A 20,179-nucleotide genomic window follows, 5' to 3' on the forward strand; every position below is an offset into this window, starting at 1 on the left:
GAATTATTCTGAAGAAGTCCTACAGAGTGGAAGAGAATGGGGTAAACCATTAGAGCTCTACCTAAAATCGTTCCCTGAAATGGAGTTCTCAGCGAATTATGCTAAAAGACTAAGTAACTTTAGAGACACTACTATCCTCTGCATGAAAATATATACCACCCTACAAGTAAAGCTTTAGAATTTCCTCTTTTAAGAATTCTTGTGAGTACAATGCAACATGAAAGGTTGCTGAAAATTCCATCTGTCTTTATTAAATTGTATGGGGCTTTTTACGGAGGGAATATGACAAGTTTTTTATTTTTCCATGATCTACACCAACCTGCTTGCAGTAGTGAAGGGAGATGATAATCTAGTACTTAAGGTATTAACCCACTCCATATAAGCTGTAGATCATAGAATCATAGAATGGCTTGGGTTGGAAGTGACCTGAAAGATTATCTAGTTCCACCCCCCTGATGTGGACAGGGACACCTTTCACTACATCAGGTTGCTCAGATGTGAGCTCTTGTTTTGCTGTGAATTTCCTGTGTGACCTTGAAAAGTAATCTGTTCTCATATTTACAAATATTTTCCTGTTATTTCCAATTTAGCACCTTTATGCCCTACTGTAATCTAATTTCTTATCTCTGAAGAAGCTTTACAAAAGCCATTCAATGGAAACATATCAGCCTTTAGTGTTACATAGTAGCTGAGTAATGGTAGAACAATGCATATAAGTATCAGAAATTTGGAATTTGGGCTGTCCAGGCCAGATTTCTAAGGGTATTAGTAACAGAGGAGTGATGTAGCCATATTTTTACAGACAGATAAAACAGACAAGCACCTATTTCCTACTATCCTTACCTCGAACCTGCTCGTTCGAGGATGGGGATTAAAAGCACTCTGAAGTGCTTTTAATCCCCATCTGTAAAATAAGAATAGGAGTTACACAGATAAGTATCCTAAAAACTGTGAGATATAGGGGCAGGAGAGTAATGGCAGCCATTAAAGTATCTCAGACTGGGCTGCATGAAGAAGCTGAAATGCACTGGAGCTGTTCTCAAACAGCCTCAGCCTGAACTGAACTTTATCCTAAAGATCCCATCTTCCCTTATGAGTGCTCTTCTGGGAAGACATCAGGGCGGTGACATTGCTTGTTGATGACTTGAAAGGTTCATAAACCAGGACCAGTGAGACAAGGCTGAAGCTGTCCCACACAGTGTCCACAGCTGCCTTGAGCATGCCTCAGGTCTAAGACATGATCAGTGTTTCCTCCCCAGAAGTATTCTCTGATTTACGTTTCACAGAGGTCCACAGCAGCTCCTGAGAGTAAAAGATTTTATTCAGCCTTGGGATGAGCTGAGCCTCCAAACTGACCCTAAAATTCCAGGTGGTTGTTGTTGTGGAAGATGCAACACAAACTCTCATCGCAACATTTTTCGTCCTCTTGAAGGAGGAAAAGTTAATGTAACTTTTGGGTAATAACACCAGACTAACCACCTTCAAACCTGTGAGCTATCACCAAGCTGTTAACTCTACTCCCAAAGACTTGCAAGGGTGAGACCTCTTCTGCTTTACAGACTGACGTGGGATAGACACTGGAGCTCAGTGATGTGGCACAGTAAAATTCTCTCCTTTCCAATTAATTGATTAATCATTTTCTCTAATATCCTTAGGTATTTTATCTGAGTCTAGTAAATTAGATTTAAGTGGTGAACAATATAGGGGGAATAAAAAAGTGAGCATAAATAGTGATTTATTACAGACAGATGAATAATAAAGTTATATACAGACAGATGAATAACATAAAGTTGCCATAAACTCAGTAGATGGGGTAATTATATACCTTGTTTATTCTAGTTGCTATTTCTTTCACTGCATTGTGCAAAGGGGTATCTGAATCTAAAAAAAAAAAAAAAAAAAAGGGGAGAAACACCAAAACAAAAGATAGAGGAGACAGAGGAATAGTGGCAGAAAGGCACAAATAAGATGACATGCTGATATCTAGACAGGAAAAGGGAAAGGACTGTAGCATTTCATTGATATTTGTGGATGATGATAACATCTGAAGCTAGAGAATTCAACTACTTACATGATTTCCTCTTGACAGAGCACTTTTCTCCAAACAGCTTGAGACAGTTGTCCTGTGCTCTCTCATGTGAGGAAGGACTGCTCTGGTGCTTTGGTTTTTTTGGGGCTTGTTAAAATGGAGCTAATGTGAACTAAACAGGACCCTTAGAGGATTTGTGTCAGTTTGCTAATCCAACAGCAGACCATTCTCAGTTTTGGGGATTTAGTTTTCTACCAGCTTAAGGGGTTGAGCGAGATCTCTGAAGGGTTAGCCAGGAGCTGGTGTGGCAGAAAAGGAAGCAGGAGAAGGAGCCAGCTGGCATTGGGTAGGCAGGGCAAGGATGTCCCCTTTGGTGGCATCTGGCTGCTAGTCTTAATCTGAAGTTGGGCACGATCAGAGCAGTTTGTGGAGAGCCAGAGAAAGTGCTGGAAGAGAGGGAAAGATGGCAAGCAACTATAGCCATATTAGCCCCAGAACAGCCAGAGCACTGTTTGCGGGAGACAAGCTCAAACCTGCTTAATAGTAGAGATGAACTCAAAGACAAGTCCCAGCTGTGCTCTGGACATCTGTCACATTTCCTGGGTGAACCTGTCTCCTCATTTTGCTCTAAATAAATTTTAAAATGGGTCAGAGATTTGCACTTCAGTCTCCACTGCACGATACATGCTTTGGGCTACGATATCAGTGTCTGATAAACATTTAATTTAATACACGGTGGAACAACTCTAGGAGGAAAGATTAAGAGACAGTCCTATGGGGGGAAAAGAGGAATAATGTTTTAACATCCGCTAATGTTTTAGCGGATAAAAGAGGTATGTGACAAGGTTTTTAGTCACTATGGGCACTGAAAAGTTTTGGTGAAGCAGAGGGAACTTCTGGGGGGCCTCTGGGGCAAGATGTGAGAAAGAACAGCAGCAACGTAAGTAGTGGATTCTCCGTCCCTGGAGATTTTTAAAAAGAGACTGGATGTGGCACTTAGAGCCATGGTCTAGTAACCGCGGCGGTGTTGGATCAAGAGTTGGACTTGATGATCTCGAAGGTCCCTTCCAACCCAGCTGATTCTATAATTCTATGATTCTATGAACGTCTATGTGCAATGGACTTTGGACATACCTCTTGGGAAAGCTGGTAGATGAGGGGAATATGGAGGCCATGAGGAGATCATCCTCAGAAATGTGGCTGGAGGGCTTTTGCGCGTGTGAATCTCAATTATAACTCACTACCAGTGGAAAAATGAAATGGAAAAGAGAAATCTGTTTTCTGCCAAGCTTCAGCTAAAAACTGAAAAAATCCCTTAGAATTCAAGTTCTGTGAGACAGTGCAATGGTTGTCAGTATTTGTGACTGAATTATTATCTAGCCTTAATAATTAATGATGGTAATTAGCTGCTGCCCAAGCAAGTGGAAAGCAGTAGGTAAATTGTCCCTGATTTTTTTTCCATCAACAGAGCAGAGCAGAGTAGTAGTGCATAAGGGCAAACCCACCATCATGTGTGTTGGGGCAAGCAGCCTTTTGGTCCTGCCAAGGGAGATGCTGCTTGTGGGTGTGTTGTGGCTCACATGTTTCTGGGAGGAGCTGTGGCTCCTGCCAGCCTTATGCCATGCCCTCTCTAAAATCACTCTTCTCAGCATGACAGCCCTTCTCTGTGCTGTTGACAAGCTGCCTTGGAGCCACCTGTGAACACGTATAGTTTTCCGCATCCTTCAGTGTTGTACCAAGACAGTGCAGCTGCTGCAGGCGGGATCAGACCCCTGATTAGCCTGGACATGGGAACAGGATTGGCCCAACACTGCCAAAAGTATTTCTACAGCCCTACAACTTCAGCGAGGTCTTTTTGGTGCTGTACACATCTCTTCTCAAAGTCTGAACTGATGTTTAACTAGCAAGTAAGAAAAAACAGATATTAGAGTATGGGCACAGAAAAAGAAGGTTAAACTTAGCATCTCAAATTATTTTTCAAACATTGAAATATCCAGTAATAAAAGCATCTGTATTGCATTCAGATCTATAACTTGGATTACATGCCCAGGGCAAGATAGTAGAAATCACCTTTGGTGTCTGCTGAGGAGTGAATCCTTGGTTGTGCCTTTTCACCTAAACTAGGAGTGACCAAGAGGGGAACTGGAACAGGTGCCTTTAGCAAGTGGAAATACACTTGTATGAGAAAAGTCATATTTTTGGTTGTGCCAGCAGCATATTGCACTTCTCCCCTTCTGCTGTCCTCTGAATAAGACAAAAAAGAGAGAGATGGGAGGGAACTGGGCACTGATACTTGTCTTGAGACCCAGTATCCTAGAAGCTTAGCAAATCTTACTCAAGGCTGAGTCTGAAGCAGTCATTGAGAAAACGAGAATACTCTCCATAGATGCCTTCATTGAGGAGATGTAGTCAAAGTTTTGAAGGCAGAAGTTAGTCAGTGATATTTGACTGAATACAGTGTGTTATAAACAGCGTCATACAAAAAAACCCAAACACAACAAAACCGCACAAACTAAAACCACCACAAAAAACTAAAAACCCCAGAAAAAATTAAGAAATATTTTCTTGGTTATTCCCCGCTATTACTCACCCATTGCAATCAGATTTTTTAGGTCTCTTTTGGGCTGCAGTAATACTCCTCAGCGAGCTCCTCTGAGCAGCCAACTACAAAAAAACACTGAAATATGATAAGCATATAAGAGCATTAAATGGTAGCATTCTCCATCACCCACAACCTCTGTCAGTTGTGTTTCCAGGCCAGATGAAGCTAAAATGTACATACAGCTGTTCTCAGTTGTAAAATACATTTTGAAATGGGATTGATTCATCTGTGTTTCATGAGATTGAATTAAGCAAAAGAAAAAAGTATAAAGATTTGTCTTTTTTCCAAACATTTAATAGTAATAGGCTAACTGGAACATAATAGAGATGTGCTTTCAGCACACAGATGTGCGGTAGTGAGAGCCACGTTTTAAGAAAGCTGCTTATTCTTTTGTGCAGTGTCAAGAACTGAATGTACTTTCATACTCCTTTTTTTGGCCTTGACATGAGCTAATGTCAAAGCAAATTAAGACCTAAATCCTTTTCAGCACTGCTAATGATTGCGATCATTGCAGAGCTGTTACTGGCTGTCTAATCATCTTTGGGAAATCAGGCTTTTGATACATAGACATTGTATTCTGAATTTTGATTTCTGCTACAAAATTTGCTGGTGTGACTCATTATGTAGGGGATCAGAAAGGTGTGTGGGTCACATACTGCAGAGTATGGTCAAAGCAAATTTTACAGTGAGCTTCAGTGGGTAAAGTCGTTCAGGGTATGATGAGTGATCTGAACAGAATTACATAGGCAAAAGTTCATGCCAGTATCTCCTATCTATAAAAATGCATTTTAGCAGAAAACTTGTTTACAACTGGAACTTTTTTTGCATGCAAGGCAGAATATGCAGAAGAGCAACAGAGCCTGATTATCTTTTTCCAGTTCCATTGCGTGCTTTATATTCAGGGGTTTGTATTATGGCTGTCTGGATTTTAGAACCACAAATGTACCAAAACCCTTGACTGGTTCACTCAGGTTGATTAATAAGCAACGTAAAATGTCTACTTTCTTCAACACCTGCACGTTCTATTTCTTTGGGTTTTCCAAGTGTAAGAGGTGCAGATACATGATTTGACTTCGATCTTGTAAACCGAAACTCTTCAAGTGGTACATCCTGATCTAGATTTGGACAGCAAGGAGATGTTTCCCGGATTTTCCAAATTTCTCAGGTTTTCCATATTTGTGGATGAGCCTCTATTTTCAGTTGTTCCTCTGGTTGCTCTGGGAGCAGTTGCACATGCAGGTGATGTGGGTGCTGGGCAGAACTGGACCCAGCACACTATTTTCCCCAAAATGAGCCCATGGAGCTCGGTAGAAGTTGAGGCACCTTCTGCCAACAGCAGTGCTTGAAGCTATTGCCTGTGTCTATTTTATTTACTTCTGCAGGCATACCTGTAGCTGTTTATTCTTCCTCCATTAGCAGTCACAAGAGAAAAGCATTTTCGGTGTTTGATTTATTCCACCTATTTCAGACACTAAGGTGAAATGAATCATCCTTTGAAAGTAACTGACTCTCTATATGGAGGGAGTCCACATAATGGAGTTCAGATGGCTAAAGGTATGAAAGCACATGCTACCTGTGTGACTTTCCCTTCAGTATCATGGCACCTGCACTGAGTTTCTTCTGGCAGAGCTTTCAGTGGATTTCATGTGGCATTTCCCTCCACAAGAAATGTCAGAACAGGAAAAAATGCAGTGCATGCTCCCAGTCACCCCATTTTCACCCTACTCCATCTTCACCTCTCACCAACAACTTACCCTTGAGGGAGGGTAGATCCCAGGACCACAAACCTGGCTAAGCAACTTCTCCTGCTTAGGAGTAAATGGTTAACACTTCATCCCAGTCACTAAGTGGCTATATGCACCACAGGGTCCTGCGGAGACAGGCAGATTTCTTTGAGGGACTCTCTTCTGATGCTATAAAGAAATACCTCAGAGTGATGACAGTTCTTTAAGGAACAAATAGATACTACCAAGTCTCTTTGTTATTTACTTGTAATAAAAGAACTTCTAATTCAAAATAATGAAATGTCATCTTTTTTCTCTTTTCTCTTTTTGCTCAGAAATCGAAGCAAAGGAAGCGTGTGACTGGTTACGTGCAGCTGGATTTCCCCAATATGCTCAGTTCTATGAGAGTAAGTAAGTTTTTTGCCTCTGTATGCAGTACTGAAAGTGCACTGAGCCCTTGCCAGGAAAGCTTGGAGTCAACCAACACTACATTTAACTGAGTTATGGTCATGGCTGGGTGCTTCACAAAACCTCAGCTGCTAGAGTCATACCAGTGCATGAAGAAAAGTAACATTCCTGCCCTCATAGCCATGGGAAGTTAAAAAAAAAAAAAAAAAAGGGAAAAAAGAGGGACATAGTTTGTGTAAAACTCAAAGTTTAACAAGAACAAGTACAAAATATCCAAAAACATGAGTCTATTTTTTTAAAACTTCCTGAACCGTGTCTAAAATAAGATGAAAACACTGAAAGTTATTGCAAATTTTGATCTTGCTGAAAATAAGATTGAAAACTCTGCAAAGTTACCAAAAGTGAATAATCTGAGCTGCACTTCATTTTTGCAAAGTAAGAAAAGCGGATATTTCAGTGCTAACTCAGTGTGAATGGTGGTGTCCCCTTCCTAGCTGTAAAGTTTGTGCCCAGGGAAGTAATGTCCCCAAGGGCAGAGCAAGTGACTGTGCTGCTGCTTTGTTCAGGAGTGGTTTGGGGAATGGAGCTGGGTTTTCCTGCTCTCCCTATCTCAATGCTGAGAAGGAAACTGCAGCTGATCCTAGTTTTTCCCAAACTGCATATTCTGTCAGGAACACGGAGCCAGCTCCACCCCACTCGGGCTTACTAGCCAAAGCACAGCTCTGCCAAACACCTCTGGACACCTTCCAGGGTCGGCTTGAGTTGGAGGCAGCATGGCTCCACTCATGGAATGATGGCCAAGAAACCTCATGGGTCAGAGCCAACTCTGCAGAGAGCTGGCTCGAACACCATCCATGCCCTTGTGTGAGGCTGAGGGTGGTGGGGAGCATGATGCCAAGGACATGTCCATGGCTTCTGATGGCCAGCTGACGTCCATCACAGCTCAGGTGCTGAGTCCTGGTGAGCTGCTCAGGTGCCTGGGGACCAGGGGCAGCATGCAGAGATGGTCAGGTGGCTCCACAGGACACAGGCACGCTCAGTTAAATCCAACTAAGACTAATAAGCCTGCCAGACCAAAACAGACATAAATATGTAACTACCACAGTCCCTGGGTAGCCAGTAGTACTTTTGTGTCTGCCTTCTGATCAGAGTATCTCAGATACTGACTCCCCCAGAGAAAGGAGAGCCTGCTGCCTGCTGAACTCAAAGGGATGTTCTCTCCAAAAAACAACCTGTGCTGGGCTCCAGCAGTTTCCATGCAATCAATATGTGCTCTAGACAGTCTGAGTCTCTGAAAACAAGGTGCTTTCTGCAAGCATCTATTATGTTAGTGTTAAGCACTAATGTCTGAAAATGCTGGCTGAAGTTCCTATATCCCAGCATCCTGCTGTGGTACCTAAGCATGGCAGAGCAGTCTGGAGAGCAGCCACAGCACTGGAACAAGTCCACCATTATAGAGCCCACTAATGTGTTGCAGCCATGTCACTTCACATTAAAAATGTCAGCTTCCAGCACGCTATTCTGGCTTTTTAGCTAATATTGGGGGTTATAATTCAGCTCTTTTTTTTTTTGTCTGTTATTTGAGTAACCCCCTGTCTGAAATAATAGTTATTGGGATCCGTATTAAAAGCGAAAAGCACAGAACATTTCCGGGTTTGGGGCAAAGTCCGTCTAACAAATAACTCATTAAGTCACTGTGGTGGGAATGAAGAACGTTGTTGCTCATGTGGATAAAGAAAGTGTGTAATTCCCGGATCTCATTCATTTGTTCAAGGGACTAGAATGAACAGCTAACAACTGAGTATTTTTTTAAGCCAAAATGAAATAATTTTGCTCTCATTCTGGTGCACTAGACATTCAACTATACCTTTAATAGAAGAAAAAAAATAAAGTGGCTCAAAGGATCACAGATACAGCTGGAAGGGAACCAGAGCGGAGGGAAATTGGTCATACTAGATTTCAGTGAGCAAGCACATGCAAAGCAATTTAGGTGTAGACTATATTTTCATTTTAATACCAAGCAGTCATCTTAATATTGTGTCTCCTTTTATAGACTCCCAGTTTCCCATTGACATTGCTGCAGTAAAGAAAGATCATGATTTTCTTGACAAGGACCTTGTAGAACCTCTTTGCAGGTAAAGAACACCTAAAGTTTCTGTTCTGATAATTGAAAAGCATGAGCTGATTTGTCATTGTTAGCATAGCAGCAGCAGATATGTTTGCTTGTCCAGGTGAATTAAGTGATGATATGTATAATGCCAGCATTCTAAATTAATTTCTTTTATGGAGAATCCTGCAGTAGGACACCCACTACACTCATAGAAAGCATCACACGATTTGAGAAGACCCAAATCCAATGGATTTGAAACAGCTGCTTTTTAAGAACTAGCAGTAGTGCAAGCAAACCCTGAATAAATGAGAGTCACATTTGAGTCACACATTAATAACTCTTATATCCAAGCGCAGCAGAAAAGATGAAACTTTATTGCATAGAATTCAGCAAGCCCTTTTCTCTGGCAGCAGATGTGGTTTTCCTGCTGCTGTGATTCCCTTGGTGCTCTCTTTTGGCACCAGTAAGAGAAGTGGGACAAGAACCCCCCAGTACTACAGCTACTACAACTGTTCCCTGGTTTGCACCTCCCAGGGGGCCTGTGTTTGCTGTTTATCTTGCTTTTTATACTCTGCCTGTGATGAATATACCATATTGCATTGCTCAAGTACTGTCTCCCAGGACTCAAGGCACAGCAATTCTGTGGCAGTTTTGCAAAACCACATTGTAGAGGCATTGTTCCCCTCTTCTTTCTCCTGTGCTCAGCTCAAACTGGGTTCTGCTCCTCTCCTCTTCAAGTAAGGACAAAGGAGCATCTGGTCCTTAAGCAAACAGCCTTTATTACATGTTACAGAAACTTTCACAACACCAACATCAAGATAATTGGACAAGACTCTTATTTCTCCTTCTGCAACTGTGGCTAAAGTCATCAGAGATGGTATGCTGTTCCACGTAGTATTGTGCATTGCAGGGATTAATGAGTCTGTGATGGAGGAATGCAGATAGGGTTTCTGAGAATCACAGAAAATAGGGCTGGAAGAGACTTCATCTAGTCCATCTCTCCATCCTGGGCTATGCCCTCCTTCCTGGAGGATCCAGGTAATTACTGGGCATAGCTGTCAGATTGCTTTCCCAAAATTCGTCTGCTGCAAGTGAGACGTATTGCCTCTCATGTTGTCTCTTATGGTTATGAGGAACAGAATATTCTCTTTCTGTGTCTCAGCCTATGTGTCTGAAGACAAATCAGTTTGAAATAATTGGATGTTTTAATGCTTGCTCTCACAGATGCCAGAGAGCAGAATAACTGCAGACTTGATCCACTTCTCTTCTGTCTACTTGGTGAGAAAGATTGCTATGCCCATGCCTAAGAAACCTCCTTCCCATACATATGTACATCCCCCTGCTTCAGTCTGGAATGATGGAAAGCGTACCTTGCTACAGCTTGGGAACTGGAAAGTGGTACTGATAGAAGGTTGAGATCTTTTCTCCTCTGCCCTTTCCCACAAAGTTGAAGGACCATTCAAAAATCCAAGCATGATGTCTGTTCCTGTCTCTTTCTTGTGAGAGCAAACAGTGAGGTGTAGTCATTACATAGCTCTGTGACTCTCCCTTAGTCTTTCTTCCCTGGAGTAATTTGTAGTGGTGGTACTACCATGGTCACCAGGCATCCAACACCTACACAACTAGAAGTGGGAACAGCTCTCATCTCTTGTTTCTGCAGCCTCTCTGTAGACTCGCAGATACACCTACAGTTACACTACGTTGATATATTTGTGAGATTTTTTTTTTATAAGCTGAGTAGATAGAGAGTGGTTGGGTGTGGGGGTTTTTCTCTTTTATTAAAATATGAGATTTTGGAAAATTGACTAGCAGCTGCATAGATGCACTCGTGACAAAATGCTTTACATTAGCCTAAATCAAGTGATACTGCTGAGACCTATAGAGAAAAGCATAGACACAGATATTTCCAAACTATTTTATTCAAAGATAAAGGAGTTTATGACTGTCTAGTAACTTTTTCTGTAATTTATTCAGAAGACAACACCTGTTGACTTGAATTTTTGTTGGGAGTTTTTAAACAGTTTAGATCCAAAGAAAGGAATAGCACCTTATAAGATTAGAAATACAAGTATTATATACAGATTATGTTTTCAGCTTGCAGATACTTAATTTGATGTAACTCATCAGCTTCAAACCTTTAGCTGAAAGCTACCTGTAAAAAGCCATTGTACCAAATACCAAGATTCAGGTTCATCAATAAAAGTAAACAGTGTCAGCTGCTGCCCACTCATACTAGCTTTGTCACTGTATTAGCTATCAAACCCACATCTTCATAATTTTCCAGTGTATTGGAAATCTTCACAGCTCAGCTGACCACTGTGGCCAGTTTTCTACCCTTGCTCTGCTCTGTGATGGTGTTACTACAAGGCGCATGCCAGTACATCATATGAGAGCTGCAGACTGTGATGGACTTTGATGAAACAGAAAGTTAAAAAAAGGTTGGTTATTATTTCTGTATGCACAGATCCCCAGTTGGCAGTAAAACTTCCATTCTTCAAACATTCAAAACTGCCCTCAAAGCTATGCATGACCAAGCTATCATGCTGATTAACAGTGCATTCAGCCCATAGTGCTGAACAAAATGGGTTTCTCATTTTTATTTGGAAGATAATTTTGCAGCTGGAATGCCAGAATGGATAATAAGTTTGAGCAGTTTTAGCTCTGAATGGTAATAGCATAAACACTAAATTTCTCTGCTCTTGTGGGTTTAAATCAGACTTTCAATCTCATTTTATAATCAGTTTTCTTATGGCATTGCAGTATACAAGACAACAGGAGGCACAAATGAGGAGGAACCTTTTCTTTTTAAGGCAACTGGTAGTATTTTAGTCAGAAAGACTAAGACTCCCTGTTGCAAAGGATTTCAGTGACCTTTTTGAGATATTATAACATCCCTGCTGTTTCCAATATAATTGAAAATTTGGCAGGGTAAAAACAAAATCTGAGGCCTTTGGGTTAGAGGCGTATTTATCAAGAGATTCCACTCAGATTTTATTGAGTAATGAACAATAGAGAATTGCCAGGCAATCTGCAAGCAAATGCTGTCAGCCTGCCAAAATAATAATTGGGCATGAAAATTTTATAGCTGGATCTCTGTGTCATTTCCAAAATAGCAAGTAACCAACTCTGCTCTGGGAAATTTTGTGGCCGCTGTGATAGGCAGGTGAGAAGGAAAAGCCAAGCCATGTTGTACTTTTTATATTCACATAAATACAGTGACTAAGAACATCAAGACCAAGTATGTAGCAATCTGATGCATAGCCCCCTAAACCAAGGTTTAAAATTTAAACTGTGCCAAGCAGTCAGCAGCTTTTTCTTCCATAGCTGTTGTCTCTTAGATAACTTGTAAACAACCCAAAGGTTATTGTACGGGATGGGACATCCTACCATTAGAATTCTGAAAGGGTGGTTGTACGGTCAGTACCATTGCCGAGTTTATATTGCCCCAGGTGCTGTTAGGGCATAAGTCTGGCTTTCCACTTGCAGGACAGAAAGCACTGCTCTGAATGGCTCACATTGACCTCCAGGAGAGATCACTCACCTAATGTGAGCATGTGGCCTATAAGGTAACTTCCTCAGTGGCAGCCATGACAGGACTGGAAACTAATATATTCTCTTCATGCACAAAACTGGTGGAGCAGGGACATGCCAGTGCGAGCTTTGCACACCAGCCCTAGTGGTACTGGGAGGACCCTTATATTGTGTTAAGACTTCAGCTGGGTGAGGTCTTAAGAGTCCAGCGTGAGGAGCTGGATGTCCTCTTCCCAAAGTTCACAGCACCAGAAGAACCCAGATAGGGACATGTGTATGCAGCACCTAAACTTGGCTAGGAATAACAAAAAAGCAAAGAAATAATCTTGTAGTTCCCTCAGAGAGGCATTTTCAGAACCATATGGTGTGCTTTCCTGGTCACAATCCATACGAAAGGACATTTGCAGATCTGCTAAAGTAGAGACACTGTGCTGTCCATGCTAGCCCTCCCCACGATGCCTCCCCTTGCATGACTGGCCAGTGCCCCTGGCTGCATTCCCAAGCACCTGCAGCAGAACAGTTCCAGAGTTTCCCCTGGAACTTCAACTCACTTTAGAGTTGTCTCCCTATTACTTGGATTTCTCTTTAAGCAGGACAACAGATCCCCCACAAGGTTTTCCAACTGGCCAGATCCTGCCGCCTTACAAGCTTGTATTTATTTGTAAACTCTGCTCAGTGCTGTAAAGGATGCAAAAGTCAGAGATTTCCTGATTCCGAAGAACTTCCATCATATGGGTTGATAATTACAGCACTGGAGATGGTATGCAGAGCCCTAAAGACCTGTCGTCTTTGAAACCACGTTGTCGTAGATCTCCTCAGGTAGCCCAGACTTCTCCATGTGTTGACTGGACCAAGGTACCTACAGCAGCTGAAGCCAGGCTTGATATTCTAGGGGATCTAAAATAGCACCAGAAACATCTCTTTGGGCACCTGAATATCTCTGCTGGTCTTTTAAGAATTGCTTCACAGGTCACTTTCCAACATAGATGTCTCACCATAGAGATGTGTTAAACCACCAAGGCAGTGTTTACCTGTGATGTTCTGGAGAGGAGATAAAATTAACATCACTGAAACCCTTCCCCTGAATACTGCAGAGATTTCCAGACAAGCATTCAAATGCATCCTAGATTATTTGGTTTTTATGTAACCACCTCCCTTGTGTTTATTTTATGTGTTTTTTCCTTGCTTTTCTCAAGTCCAGACTTTGTGTTTGCTAACAATACAAACAGGCAGTCTTTTCCCATTTTTTGAAGCAGTAGCATGAAAGTGTAGAGCTTCTCTCAGTTCGGCTGGGGTGTCACTGACAGCCTTTTTAGCCAGAAACTTCTGGTTTTTTGCTTTTCTAAAGACTTGCTGAGGACTTGGCTGTCAGTCATCTGACAGCTTTAAACTGATGAGAAAAGCTTTCTGCCACAACTGGCACATCAACAAGGCAAAAGAAGTTGAAACAGACTGGCTTTGATTTGAGTTGTTAGTACCAGACAAGCTCACAAATATGATTATTAGTTCTCTAATTTCACTGGCAAATCTTTCCACAGCACTGGAAGAGCCCCAGAAAGCATACCGATGTTTCATAGAGGGGTGAATTTAAAACCTGGGGTTGAGTCCCTGTCACCCAGTAAAAAGTAGCTTTGTTTTTGATGAAGCAAGTTATTCGTAGCAAAGCCAGATTATAAAGCAGACAGGACAACAGAGTGGCTTCCCAAGTCTCTAGTTTAAGTAAAGATATTAATTTTTATAGAGATGACCTATTAATCCCTGTTGAAACAATCTCTCTTTTGGATGCCATTAGTGGAAAAATGATGGCTTTGGATGGTCTTGTTGGTCTGATCATGTTTTTTCGGCACCTTTCTGTGCTGCAGAAGCAACCTCTCTTAATAGAAATGCCACCACACTTTCTGCTGTGGGCTGAGATGCACAGAGATACCTGAAGTGCATGACTTGCTCCTTAGTTTTTGGAAGGCAAGCGACACCATAGTGAATGGAAGGAGCACTGGTCATTGTATTGAAAATATTTTCTTCTACATCTTCTCCCTAACAACTGTAAATAGACAGTAAGTATAGAGGGGTTTTTGTGAACTATTGAGGAAGCAGTTGCAGAGATCACCTGCCAAGGGCTGCTGTGGAGAAAGCCCTCTTTCTCAGAAGAGTTTCTTCAGTGCCTGTTATCATGAACGCAAGGGAGGTGCAGTTGATGGCTTGGTTTTCAGTGTTGATGAGCAGCTGGAAAGGAGGCAAGGATTTCTCAGAGTTTCTGAGCCTCTGGACATGAATTTAGCTGATGTCTGTCTCCTGGTCAGCCTTGCAGGACACATTTAGGTCAAGGAAGCAAGGAGTCATTCCCCACTCACCATGTGAGGGCACAGTGGCAGCTTGATTCATACATACAGCTACAAGTACTTAAGCAGCACACAGTGGCATGTCAGTGTGGAAATGTGGCTACAGACTTGTCCCTTCAGCACAGGCCAGCTAATGAAGAGGTGCAGGGAGTCCACTATTAGCCTCTGGTTCACTGCTCAGAGGAAGCTGTCCCCAGGGATAGAAAGTTGGGCTGGAGTCCTTTGAAAATCTGTCTCTATGTATTTGGAATTGATACCGATAAGGAAATTTTGTTCTCAAAAGAAGCACTGAACATTTCTCAGACCCAGGGCCCCAAGAAAATGTCACTTTGGGTTGAGAAATTCCATGCTTGGGCAAAAGATAAGTTTTGCAATAATAGATGAAGAAGATTTCTGGGCAGAAGGCTGAAGATGTAACTACAGAGCCACATACCCTGAAATTTGTTTCAGGAACATTGCTATCATGCATGCAGGGTGTGCTTGTGAATGCATTATATTCAAATTAATACTATGAACACAGGACTTTTCTGATATGGCATAACAGATTTATTGGCTTGAGTTAGGGAGTAGTATTTGATCTACAAATAAGAAGATGATATTTTGTGAGGGATTTTTTTTTAAAGAAAGATCAACACTGGATGGGCTTTTTCTTTGTTAGCGGTGGCAATTTGAAAGGATTTTTAATATTAGAAGTTCTGGGCAGTAATATGTTGCTTTCATAATGTTCTTATGTTGTGTGAGAGATTCTATTACTGATGTGATACTTTTTTCACGTGTCCTTGTAACTTATCACATATATTTCATATGTTATCAGTTCTGGAGATTTGCGGTCTTGTCTTGAGACCCAAAAGCAGCAGTAGCAGGTCTTGCTATAAAGACACGGGCGATGCAGGCAGCTTACAGAAGAGTGTTGTGGGCACATGGATCTCTCACTCTGCCTTGCTTAATTTTGAAATTCAGTCCTAGATCTGGAAAATTTTCAAAGTCGGACATATTTAACTCTGAGCCTCTGCTTTTAGAATTTGGGTGGTTTCATAGATGAAGATCTTTAAGTATTAAAAAAACCCAAATCCATTATCATTAGCATGGTAGGTTCTCTATTGAAAGAGCGTGTTTTCTTGTCCTCTGTCTGTCCTTGCACATGGGCACACTCACACAGAGAGATTGTCATTTCAACCCACTGTTATCACAGGATAGCTTTGGGTTTAAGAAGCAGATGCCTTCTGGAGATGCTGGTAACAGCAATGTGAACGTGGTCTAAAATAACTAAAAATATTTAGTTAAAGATATTAGATTTGTTACATGTTTGGTGTGTTAACCTGTCTCTAAGTTCCACAGATACGGGAAAGAAACTACTGGGTTTAAAGAAACATTTAAGTAACTGCTAAAAGTTCTTGATGTCAACTTTTTAGGGGGATGCAAACTGCCAAAAGTGAGAAACCGCATAATTGTTTTTTTTTCCTTTGGTCTTTCACTGCTTTGAAATCCACAGTTTAGACCAATTATATTACAGTCCTGCATATGACAACTCACTTCCTTGTCATTTCCCCAGCCAACAAAGGTATTTGTTTCCTGTGCTAGGTGTGTAAATGTCTATGAGTTAAAAAGCAATCTATAAAATCTGGCTGTCAGGTAAAGTGATGGTGATACAGTGGTCTTATAGCTGGAATATATGACCAGTATCATTTCTGAAGCCTATTGTATGCAGTTGGCACCCTACAGTCAGATAAGAGAAAAGGTTTTGAACTTGCAAAAAGTAATACCCTGTAATCAGAGACTGCTAATCTTTTGAATTTTCTTTGCCCTGTAGACGACTGAACACACTAAACAAGTGCGCCTCAATGAAACTCGATGTGAACTTCCTAAGAAAAAAGGTAAGGAAATTTCATGAAATATGACTGCCCTGATTTAGCCTTGAAGTCAGCAATGTTCTTAAAAGTAAGTTAAGTATATTTGACTTTGAACATGTGTGTCAGCGTTATCTGGATGCATGATAATGTGAATTGCTGAATCTTGAAATTATAAATAAAATAGAAACTGTGACTAATACAGCAGGAATAATACTATGTGTATTAAAAAGATCCACACAGTACTTGAACGCTACATGCATGCAATTCGAGTTAGTGGGTGAAAAGACAGTGCAGTTTCGTTAGAGTGGCTTGTTTGTAAATTCCGTGTGAATACATAATGGAAAATCCTGCTCAGAAACAAATGGAATGCTCAGATGAAAATAATAGCTATTCTTTATTTCTTGTACTGACTTCTTCCCAGTTAAGAATATGAAAATAAACTCTGTCATCCTTAGAAGTTCCTGTGTAACATGGGAATTATTTCAGCTTAAAGGGTTTCAGCAAGGACTGGAGAAACTGCCTGTTGATTTTGAGAGTTTTGTAACATGTCCAGCATTAACTGTTGAACGTTTGGTTTTCTGGTCACAAATTTCCCCCAAGCCCTTCAGAGGTGTACAATGGTAGTTGTCGACTCTGTTCTTGCTTTGTAGAGTGTTTGTCTAGTGCCCTTTAACAACTTCCTCTGAGGGCTGCATTTTTGGTGTCTTTGCAAATTCAATCCAGTCATACTCTACTCAGTCTTTGAGGGAACTTGAATAGAAAATGGTTTTGATGTCTGGATATGCTGCCTTTGGCATATGCCCATTTGTTCCTCTATGTACTAGCCTCTTCAGCTTGTATTTTGTCCATTCACTGGAGCTGCAGGGACTTCACTGTATCAGGAGTTTTTCTTGTCTTGGGTTTTTCTTGTCTTTGGTAAGTGCCAGCACTTTCCACATCAAATACCTACATCATACCTTAGAAAAGATTAGTAAAATCCCCTGACTACACAAGAACTTTATGTCTTAGGCAGGCAGATGCTATAGGAAGAGGCTGAGGTCCCCCAAGAAAAACTAACTCAATTATGTGTTGACCTGCTTGGAAAAGTGTCTGGTTTGTGTTCACTAGCTCATGTAGTTATGTTCAAACACAGGTACTGGAGCTGCACAAGAGACAGAATTACAAAATAGTAACATATTTGTGAACCCTGATTGTCCCCTGGAAAATTTGTTTACATTCCTGTCCTTTCTTCTCTTTAACAAGTGTTTTAGGTTTGGTGTGAGGTTTGTATGCTTGCTTGCTTGCTTCTGTGTTTGATTGTGTTATGTTAAAAGTGGAGGATTTTTTTGTTATCTTTGTTTTTTATTAATTTTTTGCTGCCACTCCTCCCTGTTCAGAATGAATCTAAGCCCTCAGCTGCACTCCTTGCAGATGACCATTGATTTATGATGGAAGAGAGATTACTGTACTTGGTACTCTTTCAGAGGGACAGAAGCTAGTTGGGTCCATACCTGCATGAGACCACAGAGAAGCAGAGCAAAGAAAAATATAGAGAAAGAGGGGTTGAAGGAGACTTGAGTCCAAATACAGAGCAACTGAAAGTAGATGAGAATGTGGGTAAAAGAAGAAGAGGACGGAGAGCCTGCTGACAGGAGGAAATGTAAATGCAAGTGTGAAAGCCGGAAGTTGGGTCTGAAATTGAACACTGAACCAAATAAATCTTCTGATGTAGATACTGCCTTTCCTAATAGTCTGTATGGTGATCTGAACAATGAAGTGCAAAATCAGCTTGCTTTGGAGCTTCAGTATAACGGGTTTGCACAGGACTAGCACAGCTGCTTGAGTGATTCATCAAAATATGGCAAGCAAGCTGCCAGGCAAGGTTACTGTGAAAACCAGCACAGCATGAATGTTCCCCACTGCCCACTCTCCCACCCAAACCATTCCCACTGTGGGCTGCTGTCTTCTCCTTGGTTTCACTGAGATGCATACAGAAATCCTCATGTATGTGTTGCAAATATGTCCATAAGCAATTTGGACAGACAGAGATTAGCCTTTGGATTAACTGCCTTCTGCAGCTGTCGATTTATGAGAATTCCTGCCCCCAGATGGAAAAATGTGGCAGAATTCCATTGCAAATAAACCTGCTTTTTGCCTTTTGTTAGTATCCTTCTGTATATCAGGCAAGTACACCCTTAGTCAAAAAACTGTACTATTTTAAATCAACTGTGACAAATCTGTGAATCAAAACCTCTTTCTCTTTGACAAATGTTACCAGTCACTCCTAAAGAAACTTGACTCTTCTCATCTTCCCAAACATAATGGTATTAACTGGACTTTTGAATATGCTCCAAAGCCATACACTTGATTTCACCTTAGGTCAGTAGAAGTATACAGTCACTGCTCCAAAATGTCTGCTCCGCCTGTGTCAGATGAATCATTCTTTCAGACCTTCTCTTGATCCACTATCCCCATAGCTGGTGACATGTGGTTTGGCTAAGTGCTCTCAACATTTTTTTTTTTGGATGGTTTCATTTGTCAGGGCATTCAGATATCTGACAAGAACAGTGGGTCATTCAGGATGTTCATGGCTTCCAGAATTTTTACTGATTCCATCAAAAGAAAAGCACATTATGTCACAGGACTCACAGTGCAGCTGAATTTGTAGTGAGTCACCATGGCAGTATTTTGGCATGCAGATATTTCATATTTGTCTGATTTTGCTTCTGATGAAACACAAACATGTTTCTTTACCAATCAAAAATCCCTGAAACTAAACCTTTATTTAATTGAGCTGCAAATTTTATCACCAAAAATACTCTGTATTTTCTAAGTGGTCCTTGAGCAGAATGTCATCCTGTCTTTGTTGTGGTTAGAGGCAAAACTTGTTTACTATCAGTATTCATTTCTGTTCATCTCTGCTTTCTCAAAAGAAAAAAAAAACAACCCTCAAAACTTTTGATTTAAAGTATATTTGCCACTGAATTTATGTTTATTTCTGTCTCCTGCTCTATGCTCTCTTGGTGTTTCTTGCAATGTCTCTACCATTTAGGCTAGTTTAATCAGCTCCAGCTTGTAGGAAAATACAGGCTAAATCCTGTCAGTTCCTACAGTAATGTCAGTGCAGCTACAGGGATTTGTGTCAGCCAAGAATCTTCTTTAAGGTCCCTTTGGCATATTGGGAAGTACAACAAATTTAAAAAAATATTTCTATCCTATTGGCTGGTGCCATCAACGCTCCAGCAGTGGTATGCTTTGTAGATATAATTACCACTACTAAGTATTTAAAAGTACATGCCCTTATGGTTTTTAAAATATCCACTTTGTGGCACTACTAAGACCACAATAAATGGATTTTTAAGTGCCTGAGGCTGTGCGGTCCTTTGCATACAGAAAGCTGTGGAGATAAAACAAAGGTAGAGTTGTCTGATTTCTTCCCTGCAGACAAACTGGCCAAACCAGTATTAGCCTTTTCTAGCCCTTTTCCTCATACTTCACTTGTTGCTTAATTTTTCTGTCTAACTAGCCACAGAACTAAGATCTGCATTCATTCCTGTGAACTAACATCAGCTGCAGGAGCACTGCACACCTCAATGTTAACAGATGA

The 20,179-nt window shown here is 41.1% G+C and overlaps 1 protein-coding gene across 5 annotated transcripts in view; it reads left to right on the forward strand.

Moving 5' to 3' along the window:
• Positions 1 to 20,179, forward strand: part of STARD13 (StAR related lipid transfer domain containing 13) — a 251,030-nt gene that overhangs the window by 203,241 nt on the left and 27,610 nt on the right. For all 5 annotated transcript variants that reach the window (XM_027728928.2, XM_027728930.2, XM_039386854.1 and 2 more), the window contains 3 exons: positions 6,691 to 6,762; positions 8,817 to 8,898; positions 16,554 to 16,617. In XM_027728928.2, coding sequence (XP_027584729.2) covers positions 6,691 to 6,762; positions 8,817 to 8,898; positions 16,554 to 16,617 — 218 coding nt within the window. The remainder of the gene's footprint in view (positions 1 to 6,690; positions 6,763 to 8,816; positions 8,899 to 16,553; positions 16,618 to 20,179) is intronic.

This window comes from Pipra filicauda, unplaced genomic scaffold, assembly GCF_003945595.2.
Source record: "Pipra filicauda isolate LSUMZ 115617 unplaced genomic scaffold, ASM394559v2 scaffold50_size3627746_pilon, whole genome shotgun sequence".
Classification (NCBI taxonomy): domain Eukaryota; kingdom Metazoa; phylum Chordata; class Aves; order Passeriformes; family Pipridae; genus Pipra; species Pipra filicauda.